The sequence below is a fragment of the Hyperoodon ampullatus genome (assembly GCF_949752795.1).
Source record: "Hyperoodon ampullatus genome assembly, chromosome: 13".
In the NCBI taxonomy this organism is placed as follows: Eukaryota; Metazoa; Chordata; class Mammalia; order Artiodactyla; family Ziphiidae; genus Hyperoodon; species Hyperoodon ampullatus.
In genome coordinates, this window is record NC_136926.1 from 52,203,488 (window position 1) to 52,216,757 (window position 13,270).

Below are 13,270 nucleotides of genomic sequence, written 5' to 3' on the forward strand. Positions count from 1 at the left end.
TCAGGGCTTCCCTGGTGGTGCAGTGGTTGAGAGTCCGCCTGCTGATGCAGGGGACGTGGGTTCGTGCCCCGGTCCGGGAAGATCCCACATGCCGCTGAGCGGCTGGGCCCATGAGCTATGGCCGCTGAGCCTGCGCGTCCGGAGCCTGTGCTCCGCAACAGGAGAGGCCACAACAGTGAGAGGCCCGCGTGCCGCAAAAAAAAAAAAAGGGAATCATACAGGATGTGACCCTTTGAGGCTGGCTTCTCTCACTCAGCACAGTGCCTCAGAGATCCATCTATGTTACTATGCGTATTAATAGTTTGCTCCTTTCTGCTGCTGTATAGTGTGCCATTGTATAATATAAATATGCCACCATTTGTTATCTCTTCATCCACTGAAGGAGATTTGGGTGCTCACAGCTTTTGGCTTTCACAGGTGCTGCTGCTATGAACTCTTGTGTACAGGCTTTCACCACACTGGTTTTACCCCACAAGAAAGATTTGATGGGATCAGTGAAAACCCAGGGACTGGAAAATAAAATGTCCTTTAGGACAGAGATTTCTCCCTCTGAGAGAGGCTGTAAAGATTTACTTGTCACAAACCCTGGCACAACAAGGTCTGAGAGAAACCAGGAGGGGGGTCCTGAGTGTCGTCTGAGAGTGAAGGCGTCAAGAGACATTTGCTCATAGACTTTTCTGGAGTAGCTCCTGCCTCCTTTGCCAGAAATAGGCACCTTAGCAGTGATTGTCAGAGTAGAAATGGGAGGACTGGGCCCAGGAGGGGTGGGAGTGTGGCAGCGTTTGCTGAACATGTCAGAGAATCAGCTAAAAAGAGGTGAGTGTGTTTCTGGGCTGCACGGTCCCCTCCCAGTGCAGGCGGAGAACGAAGCTGTCTTTGACAAGATCAAGTGCATTCAGGGTGGTATGGCCATGGACGAGAGAAGCTGTCTTTGATCGTGGTGGAAGGCCAGCTCCCCTGCAGCCGCCCGTGAGAGGTGGTGGGACACGGGTGTGGCTCAAGCCCACATTTTCACCGTGGAAATAACAGATGTCCTCTCAGGCAGTACCCTCAGATCTGGGCCTCTTATTGAGCAAGGGCTCTCTGATCTGTTTGGTTCTATAGACCTAATAGACCTAATTATTTAATAGAAATCTCCCCACCAACCCATCATGGTTGGGCTTGCTAAGGCAATGGGGTAACTAGGTCCAGGAATTTAACCTCCTGGAAACTTCTGAGAGAAGGAACCTCAGTTGACTCAGCAGGGAAAAAAGGGAAGAAGAAAGGAGGGGAACGGGGAGGTGAGGAGACTGCCAGAGGCCCCTCTCTGTGCCCATCCTACCCGCCCCCCACCCCCCGCACTGCCGTGTAGAAAGTTTTGAATCTAACCCTGAATGTCTACTCACCTGTGATTGGCAGGTCAGCAGTCAGTCAGGGCACCTCCAGTCATTAGCCCTGCCCTGGCGTTTGTATCATCATTTCCCTCTCCTCATCTTTTAACAAGTTCTGGAGTTTTCACTAAAACCAAAAGATGGACTTGTTCTGATGAGAGTGTTCTTTGGACAGGTGTGTACTTTTTCAGTTAACTCAGTGGACTGCTATCTGCTAATGCAGCAGTGACTGCCTTGCCTGGCATCTGCAGACACCTATGTGTGCTTCCACACTTGGGCACTTAGGTGTGAGCACCTGTTTATTTATTACAGCTGCTGACTGGTTCACAGCCTCCTGTTCTGTGTCCTTGCTGGGGCCCCTGATGGATTAAGCTGTCGCATCCCAGTTATTTTTCTCTAGTGTCTGGTCTCAGCAGCAGTGAGTTGTATCCTCTTTGTTCAGCATAGAAGGGGAACAGCCATTATTTGGGTTATGAGTAGAGACATTCTTTCCAATATTCATAGCCCCAAAATAGAAGTGTTAAAAGAAGTTGGTGCTGTGAGAAGATCCTTAAGAAAATACTGGTCTTTTTTCTTGCAAGGCAAGTCACCATGTTTAGAGTATTTTTGAAATGCAGTAATAGTGAAATAAATAGGGAGTCGAGACCTTGAAATTTCAGGCCAGAGTAGATTGTGTAGAAGACACAGGCGTGTGAGGAAAGGAGACCAGAATAGCAGGTCTGAGCGCAGGGTTTCATTAGTTATTATTTAGTAACTTCCTGTTACCTCAGGCGAATCCTTCCCTCCCCTGGCTTCATCTCCCTCGTTTATAAGATAAGGGACTTTGAGTAAATCACCTCAAGCGTCCTTCTGGTTCTAAGCAGAGGCCTGATCTGAGCTATCATCCTTCTTTTAAGAGAAGCAGAACTCAAAGAGAAGTCGGCTTTTTCTTTCTTGGGTTATCTTTTTGTCTCTTGGTTGCCGCTTTGAAATTTCTTATGTTTTCCTAAATGTCTTAGACCAAGGGGAAGGCCTGCCGAACTGAAAGAAAAGGGAATCATTCAATTGTTATAACTCCAGCTGTTGGTAGATCAATCTTAACGGGAGTTTTTCTGATCACTGAGTATGTTAGTTTTCAATTGCCATGTAACAAATTACCACAAATTTAGCAGCTTGAAACATCACAGGATTATCACCTCACAGTTTCCGTGGGGCAGGGTCCAGGCACCACCAAGAGTCTCACAAGGCGGCAGTCAAGGTGTCAACCAGGGCTGGTGTCTCGTCTGAAGCTTGGGGTCCCCTTCCAAGCTTCTGTGGTTGTTAGCGGAGCTCATTTCCTTGCAGCTGTGGAACTCATGGCGGCTTGCTGCTTCCTCCGGGACAACAGGATAATCTCTCTTCTAGTCTCTGTGCTCAGAAAAGGCCTAAACCCACTTTTAAATGGCTCACGTGATTAGGTCAGGACCACCCGGCTACTCAGAATCAACTGATTTGGGACCTTAACGACATCTGTAGAATGCTTTCACCTTTGCCATATAATGTCACCTAATCATGGGAGTGTCCTCCCTACCCTCAAGGGGAGGGAATTGTATAGCATCTGTATCCCAACGGGGTGGGATCTTGGGGTTCATTCTGCTTACCACACTGGTGAAGCTTTTTCTCAAATGAACTTAGCATCTGTTTGCTTTGCCCCACATTGTTATACATGTGGCCACTGGCTACCATGCAAAAAATGCCCTGAGAGCCTTGTGACAGTCCCCTAAGACATGTCTGTGTCCTGTTCTTTCTCCATCCAGACCTTGTCAGGATTGCCAGACCAAGACACCTTCTACGATGTGGTGGACTGCCTGGAGGAGCTGGGCATTGCAGCTGTGTCCCAGCGGCACTTGACCAAGAAAGGGACTGACCTGGACTTAGTGGAGCAGTTGAACATCTATGAGGTAACAGGATATGTATATGCCTTTTGTAGGGCCTCATACAGCCTGGACAAACGTCAAAGGCTGAGGGAAACATACTCTAGACCAGTGGCTCTGAGTGTGATGTGGCAGCATCTGCAACACCTTGGAACTGCCAAAATGCAGGTTCTCAGGCCCCGCCCCAGACCTGCTGAGTCAGAAACTCCAAGGGTGGGCCCAGATTGATTAACTGCTATTTTATTTTAAAGAACATTCACTCCGAATGAGGGGTGGTGGGGAAGGAGGCACATAGATCGTGTTTCTTATCCTCGGATAGGGGTGGAACTTGCGGCAGGGCTCTACATAATTTGTAGGGTCCAGTGCAAAATGAAAATGTGGGGAAAAAGTGCTATTAAAGATACTAAACTTTTCACTTTCTTCTGCTTTCTCTCTCACCTTGTCATCGTGTTTTTTTTTTATTTGCTAAAAGTATGTACTCATTGAAGAATATTTGGAAAATACCAAAAAGTGTAAGAGAAAGAAATCACCCATGATTTTATTACTAACCATGGTTAACATTTTGGTCTGTTTTTCTAGTCTTTTTTGTAAATGTATAGACTATTAACTCCGGAGATAATAGAGTATATACAGTGTTATGTACTGAATCTTTATTAGTAAATATTTTGGAACCGTTTTCTTTTGTCATTAAATCGTCTTCAAGAATTTCATTTTATTAGGAACATAATAGCCTGTCTGTATGCAAGTACCATAATACATATAACCAGTCCCTGTTTTCTCAGATTTAGATTGCTTCCAAGTTTTTGAAAATGATGAATGCTGTTGTAATGAACAGCTTTATTCATAAATTTGTGTGCACAGCTAGAGTTCTAGGAGGGATATTTCCCAGCTGAATGGCTCCATTGTGATCTTCACTGGGTAGAAGTGGAGAAACTGACATGTAACTCATTACTTCCTTAAAGTTACTGTCATAATAAGTGACAAGCTGAGGAACAGAACAGAATTATCTTTGTATGATCTTAGGAAAAATCAGTGGAAACTGAGCCAGAGAGATCTGCTGTCAGAGCATAAAGCTTCCCACAGCTGGCCAGCTCTTTTGCCCCTGCTCTGGGCATCTTCTCTAATGAAGCCTCACTTACCCAGTAATCTGTTCACACTTTCATGTTTTATTATCAGTGGGTGGTGGAGGAATATGTTCTTATGGCTCCTAAGAGACAGGATAAAGTAGGAATTAAGTAAGAATACTAAAGATGGAGAAGGAAGGGACTAAAGACAGTCGGCTCACATCAAGGTAGAAGGACTTTTCCCAGTACATATACCTCCCTTTCTTTACCCCCTTCTCCCTGATCAGAACTCCAGTCTCTGAGACTCTGCTCAACCAGGGGCTTATATTATCATAGCTTTGGATTCTGTGTGGTCAGTGTATATCAGAAGATAGCATAATGCAGGTGAATTTCCTACTAGTGAACCAACTGGGAGAGCATTTTGAAAAGTAGCCTGGATACCTCCCCAGAAGACTACTTCTGGTTTCAGGGCATACTTTCTCTCCAGTCTACCTGACTCTCAAGCTACCTCCCCATCTTCCTCTTTCCATTCATGCCAAACGTTTTAAAAGATGTCCTGTGTTCACCGTCTTCCTTTTGTCAAATGGCATTTGCTTAATATTTTAACATTAAGTACATATCATTCACAAATGTAGATTATATGTTTCACTCAAAGAACAACAAAACAAACACCCATTGTGATAGTTAACTTTATGTGTCAGCTTGCCTGGGCCACGGGGTGCCCAGATATTTGATCAAACATTATTCTGTGTCTGTGTAGGTATTTCTGGATGAGATTAACATTCACATTGGTAGACTGAGTAATGAAGATTGCCCTCCTCCACGTGGGTGGGCCTCATTCAATCTACTGAGGGCCTGAATAGAACAAAAGGCTGAGCAAGAGAGAATTCACTCTCTGCTGATGGTAATGAGCTGGGACATAGTTTGCCTCTTACCTTTGACCTCCGGCTAGAACTAACACCATTGGCTCCCTTGGTTCCCAGGCATTTGGACCACAGATCTTGGGACTTCTCAGCTGCCATAATCATGTCAGCCAACTCCTTACACTAAATTTCCATATATATCCTATTTGTTCTGTTTCTTTGGAGAGCCTTAATACACTCATGTATTTAAGAAGTAGAATATTACCAGTAACTCAGAAGTGTCCTTGATGGCCCTTCCTGGTGTCATCCAACTAACTTCCAGCACTGTTCTCTCTCTCTTTTTTTTTTTTAATAATTTTGTCTGAAAATAACTTATTCTGTGAGCTAACACAAAGGATCAGATTATCAAATAAGAGTTGACAGATCTGAGATCTTGCTACCTATAGCAGAGCTATACTAATCTATCTAGGCTAATAATTTCCAGAATACAGAGGTGCAGAGACCTGTGACTCCCAGGTCTTTTATTCATATATCAGACATGTGCTTTCTGACCCAGAACAATAGGTGAGGTCTCCAAGTGTGGTTCATGCGTCACCTCGCCCAGTGAGTAATTTGCTTCATAACTATGAAGGCTCTCTACTACATAGTCCAGAGAGTCATGGCGTATAAATCCATAAATTCTGTGTTTATTTAGTGTAGGTAATCCTTAGCCAATCCTACCCTGCTAATTAAGGGCATTCCAGAAACAAGAACTCTCATTTTAGCAAATATCATCAGGCTGTTTGTTAGATAGTCTAGTTATTAGCATATTTACAAAAGATTAGATGGGGTCATTGTCTTCTTTCTTTCCCCAGAAGCATCACTACTACAAAAGGAGTGGAGGGATCACAGGCCAGCTGTTTTAACTCCTTCCCCCCAGCCTGTATCCCTAAACAACATATTAATTTTGTCTTTTTATAAATGGAACCATACCTTTGGTGTCCTCCTACAGTTTCTCTTTTTGCTTATTGTTTTTGAGACCTACCCATGTTGTTATGTGAAGTTCTAGTTTGTTCACTTTCACTGCTGATGAATATATCCCAATTTATTTATCTGCTCTTCTCTTGATGGATGTCGGCTGGTTACAGTTTTGTTGCCATGATAATGCTACCATGACCATTCTTTTCTGTGTGTGTGTGTGTTGTGTGCGTGCGCGCGCACGCGCCCAATACTCTTTATGTTTAGGTGTCAATTCTATTCTCGCTTTGTAAAAATATTTAGAAGTTTTTCTTCTTTCTCTCTGCCCTTGTCTCTGGTCTTTGATTATTTGATAGAATTCCCTTGGGAAATTGTGTGGACCTGTGATGATGATGATGGGGCAGAGGAGGACTGTGTGTGTGTGTGTGTGTGTGTGTGTGTGTGTGTGTGTGTGTGTGTGTTGGAGGCAAGAGGTCTTTGGTAACTATGTTTTTTCTATGGGTATTGGTCTATTTAAACTTCCTATCTTCATGGAGATCAGTTTTTCTGAATCATATTTTCCTAGGAAATTATCCACTTTATCTGGATTTTTAAACTGATTACTAAAGAGATATATAAATAGTCTCTCAGGAATGTTTTTAATTTCCTCTTGTTCAGAAGTTATTTTCCTTTGTTAATTTTTGTGTTTGTAATTTCTCCCTTTTTTTCCTCTGGGTTAACTAGTGGTTTGTCTATTTTGTCGTTGTTGTTAATTTTGACTTATGTATGATTTGCAGTGCTCTTCTGTTTTGTAACTCAAAACGTTTTTATCTCTATAATTTCCTTCTTTAATTTTCTTTCAGTTTACTTTGTTGTTCTTTTTTTAGATTTTTAAGTTGTTTATTTACTTCATTTCCTTTTATCCTTTAACCATCCTCACATTCCTGGACTGTAACCCACTTGGTCATGATGTGTTCTTTTTTAAAGTGTGCCGTTGGAATTCTGTTCGATACTAACTTATTTAGGATTTTTACGCAAATAGTCATAAGTAAGATTGGCCTCCCTCTCAGCCTCCCGTCTCTTCCTTTCTTCCTTTTCTGTATGCCGTCCCTAGTAGCTTGGGCATCACTGTTATGCTAGCATCATAAAAAGATGATGCTGGTGGTCATGAAACCACTTTTGTATGTTGCTCCTGTAGAATGCACTCCTGGAGACTATGTCTATGGACGTCTCTAGGGTACCTCTCTGATTGTTCCTCCTCGATGTCCTCCCGTGGATCTTTCTTCTCTGTTCCCTTTTGGTGTTGGAGTTTCCTTATCAGACTTCCTCCTCTCTCAGTACATGCAGCCTGCACTCACCCAGTGAGTTCAGCAGCTTTGGAGGCTGGTGGCTGATACCTTGACCCTGAGCTTCCTGCCAAGACTCCTGGCTGCCTGACCCTCTGCCTGCGTGTCTTTTTGTATTACATTCATTCATTCATTGAAGGTCTGTCACATACTCTGCTGGGGCTGAAAATACAGAGCCAGAAGATCTGTCCCTGCCCCAAGCAACTTTCATTCTGTGGTCTAAGACAAGCAGGTGGCCGGTTCCCCCAGCAGCTAAATGTGATGGAACAAGAAAGGACATGGAACATGCCAGAGGAGCTCAGATTATGTCAGTCACAGCCACCTGGAGGCTGCACGTGACATGTATCCAGCCCTAACGAAAGCTTTTATTTTTCTCCCATGACAAAAACAAAAATCCTGCACAATCTGTTCATTTCTCCATCTCTACAAAGAGCAGAGTCTCCCAAGTTACAAACCCGGAGCTGTCCTGGACTCCCTCCTCTCTCCTCTGTCCCCACGCTTGGAAGTTTGATTGCTGAAGACTGTGATTTCTTCTCCGTTCCCCTAGCTCAGGCCCTCATCATTTCTTGCCTGGATTATTGCAATATCTTCTCATTCATTTGTTCCTCTGTGAATCCATTCATTCAACAGAACTTTACTGAGCACGTACTATGTGCCAGGCACTATTCTAGGTCCCAGACACAGCAGCAAACTAGACAGACAAGGCCAGTGTCCTGAGGGGATGCACATTCTCATGGGGTGCAGACAGTGATCAAAGTACGTGAGTAAGCTGAGGATCCAAGATTGCTGGCGTGTCTATGAAGAAAAGAGACAGGATGAGGTAGAGGTGAGACACTGAGGCAGGAGGAGGAAGGCCCATCTGAGGTGGTGGCCTAAAGAAGGACAGTGACAGAGGGAAGAGTAGTGGAGGAGCTCAGGTTTGGCAGGTGTGAAGGGTTGAAAGGAGGTGTGATGACGGGCAGGGCCTGGAGAGGTTGGCACCTGCAAAGTGGCATCCCCCAGGGGCTTCTCTGCTTATTCCCTCTTTCTAACTCCCTGCAACTGAAAACAAGGGATCCTCCTGGAAGTCAGATCTGACTACGCCATTCCTCTATTTAAGAAAATAAACAGGAGTGAATGAATGAATGAATGAATGAAAAACTTTAAAACCTTTTTCACAGCCTGTGGGATGAAGCCCAAACTCTTTGAGTTGGTACAAGAGCTAACACCGTCTGTGGCCTTTGTGCTTCTGTGGCCTGTCTCGGGTCTTTCCTAAGATGTCTCTGAAGTTTCAGCCACACTCAACTTCTTCTGTTTCTTGAACGTGAAAGGCAGGTCATCAGGGAGCTTCCCTTTATCCACTCTCCTTGGTTTGCCTGGAGTACTCTTCCTTCCCATTCTCAGGTTGGCAAACTCCTCCTCCTCCTGTAGGAGTCATCTCAGATATCCCCTCGTCCGCAAGACCTCCTTGGCAAGGTAAAAGGAGTTCCTGCTACTTGTCGCCTGCACTTTGTTTATAATCCAGGAAGGAGCACTTGTCTGTGTCCACACCTCAGACTGAACAGTCCTCAGGTCGCACTTGTCTATCTGTTTGCCTTTGTCATCTGTCTCATTCCTCTCTAACCCCTGTGCCCAGCAGCGCACCTGCCCAGAGTAGAAGTTCAGTAAGCACTTGAATGAAGGTCTCTTTTAAATATCACACATTTTATTAACAGATGCTGGGTTGAAGGAAGGGCATGATTTAATCAGAAATCAGCTACCTTAAAGGGGAGATGCTTTGAGTAATCACTCAAGGTGATTACTGAATGCTTGGGGTACCAGGTAGAGTCAGGATTTTTATTCCTTTCTGAAAATTAATGCAGTTTTAAAAATATTTAGTGCCACAGGACAACTAAGTTCATTATATGCAAGGGCAGCAAGGAGGCCTATAAGCAGTGCCAATATTTTCCTCACAATAGACTATGAATGTTTTCAAGCCATTGTAGAGACCTTGGTTGGGTTTCTAGAATTCTTCTTAATAGTTGAGGATGTCTGGTGACCATATGTCCTGGACTTTCTGGGGAATGCCCAATTCCATGTAATTTAATTCCATTTTAGAAAGGTGATTTAATCCATGTTTAATTAAATTCATTTGAATTTTTATAGCTTTGGATGATTTTTCAAATACATAAATTCATGAATCAAAATAAAAGTCTTTTGTCAGATTGTGTTCTAACTTTTGATTCTGAAAATGTGGTCCTAGTAATGGCAAAGGCAACTTAGGGATGAAGACTTTGGGGGTGAGGGGATGACTGTTACTGTCAGGAATAAATAACTTATAGATCCAATCTCTTAAAATTCTTCATTTATCATAGGTGATTTTTAAAATGTGTATCAGTTAGCTCTTGCTGTAAAACAAATATGCCAAAAAGAGCAGCCTTAAAACAGCAATTATTGCTCATGATTCTGTGGGTCAGAGATTTGGGCCTGGTTCACCTGAAAGATTCTCAGGGAGCTACAGTTATCTGATGGCTTGACTGGGGCTGAATGGTCTAAGATGGTCTCATTCACCTGGTTTGGCATTTGGTGCTGCTGTTGGCTGGGCCATATGTCTTCAGCGGACTAGCCCGAACTTCTTCACATGTAGCAGCATTTCAGAAGGACAAGTCCCAAAGTGTAAACACTTTTGAGGCATCTATGTCTTCTGATGTCCCATTGGCCAAAGTAAGTCACATGGAAAATTGTTGACTCAGTGTAGGAGAGGGCTACACAAGGATAAGGAAACAGAGAGGCATGATTCCCTGGGAACCTAGTGCTATAATCATCTGCCACAACCTGTCATCAGCATAGTTTCTTCTTGAAATGGTACTAGCACTGGCATCCACTTCACCTAAAAGCTGAATCAAGATGTTTAGGTATGAATTAAAAAGAAAATGTGGGATAGCAATTTGGAAAATGATAACATCTGCTGTGTAAAGATGGCTGCCTGTCATGGAGGTTAGTAGTAGTATAACAACGTAAACTCAAAGAAATGTTAATAGATTTTGACCTCCATTAAGAATGTTCAGATTGTTCAATGTTTGATGATATTAAATTATTTTAAGCAGGACAGTGGTATGTGGTTATGGGTTTTAGAAATCCTTATCTTCTAGGGATATATACTGAAATATTAATGGGTGAAATTATATGATCTGGGATTTATCCCCAGAAAATCTGGCTGGGCTTTCCTGGTGGTGCAGTGGTTGAGAGTCCGCCTGCCGATGCAGGGGACACGGGTTTGTGCCCCAGTCCGGGAAGATCCCACATGCCGCGGAGTGGCTAGGCCCGTGAGCCATGGCCGCTGAGCCTGCGCGTCCGGAGCCTGTGCTCCGCAACGGGAGAGGCCGCAACAGTGAGAGGCCCGCGTACGGCAAAAAAAAAAAAAAAAAAAAATCTGGCTGTGGGGTCGGTGGCAGGGAGTAAATGAGGCAAGATTGGCCAGGGTCAATAGTGGTTGAACTGTCATAGGTGATGAGCACAGAAGTCTTTGTATATGTTTGAAATTTTCCACAAAAATTTAAAAAGAATGTTTAGATCATTCAGTGGCCTCAAAGACTGGTGGAAGTTGTCACAGATGCCACCTTAGTCCGCTCCTCACTGCTTTCTTGATAAGATGGGGTGGGATGTGCAAGCAATCAGTGCTGGATGAGGAACCTCCTCATCTTGGTTTTATACACAGTGTTCTACATTTGATGAAAAGAGTCAGAAGGTATCTGACGAGGGGTCCAGCAAACAAAACACTCCATCATGTGGGCGAGATTAGAGATTGTTCAGGACATGGTTGATCTCACCTTGGGTCCCATGGAGGACACTGCACTTGTAGTTAATTAGATCTGACACCACAGATTCTGAATAAGTCTCTTGATAAGTGCTGTTCTCTCCAGGTGTTTTCCAGCCCTTAGTGGTCTTGACTCTAATCCATAGTGCTCCCTAGAATCTGAAGAATTTGGAACTGCCATCGAGGCCCTGTACGTGAAAGTGCGTCTCTCTTCCTATCATCAGTGGACACTGGTGATTCTAAAATTCTTCTTGTAAAAACAAAACCAGGAGTGAAGACCAGCCCCAAATTTCATGTTACAGCATTCCTGACTGCCAAGCCCGAGGCTGCCATTGGATCTCCTGGGATTCTGAGCCCCATTTACCCTCCGCCCCCATGCACCCTTTTCTTTGTTTAAGGGGATGAATGTTTTGTTGAGGATCTGAACTTTAGTCCTCATTGAATTCCCTTTTATGGTGTCATTTTGATAATCTTTCAAGACTTTTCATGTAAACTTTCTGATTGTCTCCATCTTCCTTGACAAAAGGCAGTTAAAGTAAATTTCACTTTGTGCACACTCCGTGTACCTCTCTGAAAGGCACTGTGAGTGGAATGCTATTTGATCCTTGCATCTCTGAGGTTAGAAAAGGAATTAGAAATATCTGAACTCTACTTTATCCCCTAATCTTATCATTCCAAATGTGTGCTTAATTAGAAGCAGAATCGATACTTCAGGTCAGAATAAGTTCAAATGGTCTAGAATTTGTACATCTAAAAATGAAGAAAAAATAATTGGCTAGTAATATTTTAAAATACTCTCCTTGGTTAGGTGTGTAATCATTCTCAAACTTTCCCCAGAGAATTCCATTTAAAGTGCTAAAGTTGAGATGATAAAAGTGGTTAACCAAATACATAACTTCTTTCTTAGTTCTTGCAGTTATACCGCAGACCCCCCTGTGCCACCCCCCCTGCCCCCAGGAAACAGACTTTCCAGTGAGATTTTGTAACAATAGAGCTTTTTCTGAACTCTTATCAATTCTTACCTCAAACCTCCCCAAATTATGTCTGACTTGTAAATTCTAAGGGAACAGAATAGTCAAAATATTATTAAATTGTCTTCATCTATCTGGGAGTTTGTTATAGAATGTATCTGGCACGTAGATAGAAGAGTTTTCACTAAATCAGTCTCACCCAAAGCTAGAACTGGAGGAAACTGGAGGTGGAGCAGATCAAGGGAGGCTGCACTCCTGAGAAACAGGCCATCCTCGTGAACAGGATGAGAGTGGCCAATCTGGCCCTGACTAAGCCAAGCTCACCTTGCTATGTGAACACAGTTGGTTGGCATCAATGCTTTGGACAGAGGAGACCACTAATTTTGCAGTAGCCAGGTTTTCTGTAGACAGGTGATGTCAAAGCCAAATAGCATGGTTAGCCATCTGGGTCTTTATATTACTTCTCCATTCTCTCACTTGTCAGGACCACATTGTGAAATGTGACCAAGAGCATACACAAGGCTGGAAAATATGCACCTTTGGGGGCGGGGGACCATGTGGGTCCTTGGGTGCCAAATCAGAGAGACTGCTGGACTTGCTTTGGCCTGGCCCATCTGGCGTGTGAGGTGGCCTGACCTGCCAGTTCTGTGTGATGGAGGAATTTGTGGGCATCCTAGGCCCCTTCATCCGAGGGCCTATGTTGGGGAAGAATGGTCATATTAATTGAGTACTTGCCACAGGGAAAGCCCTACCCTAGCTGCTTTACATATGTTAGATAAGTTTTCTTACCACAAACCTGAAAATGCAATCCTCTTAGCCTCATCTGCCGAGAGAGAGGCTCTCTGGCAAGCAATTTGCTGCAGGTCACCCTTGGTCCACTAGTGGCACAGGCAGCCACACAGAGGTCTAGTCAGCGATAACTTGTGCTCGTCTGACCGTGTAGTTTTTGAGAAGGTAGGCATAAAAATAATTAAAGAAGCTGGAGCTACAGATAGGTGTAACCCATGGTTGAGAAGAGTGAGCTCCAATAAAGAGGAGCGTATGCATAGAGAT

General features: G+C 43.8%; 1 protein-coding gene across 7 annotated transcripts in view; it reads left to right on the forward strand.

The window, feature by feature from the left end:
* Positions 1-13,270, forward strand: part of FHOD3 (formin homology 2 domain containing 3) — a gene marked incomplete at its 5' end in the record, with an annotated part of 495,578 nt that overhangs the window by 306,815 nt on the left and 175,493 nt on the right. For all 7 annotated transcript variants that reach the window (XM_079717563.1, XM_079717564.1, XM_079717565.1 and 4 more), the window contains one exon: positions 3,146-3,289. In XM_079717563.1, the coding sequence (XP_079573689.1) occupies positions 3,146-3,289 (144 nt within the window). The remainder of the gene's footprint in view (positions 1-3,145; positions 3,290-13,270) is intronic.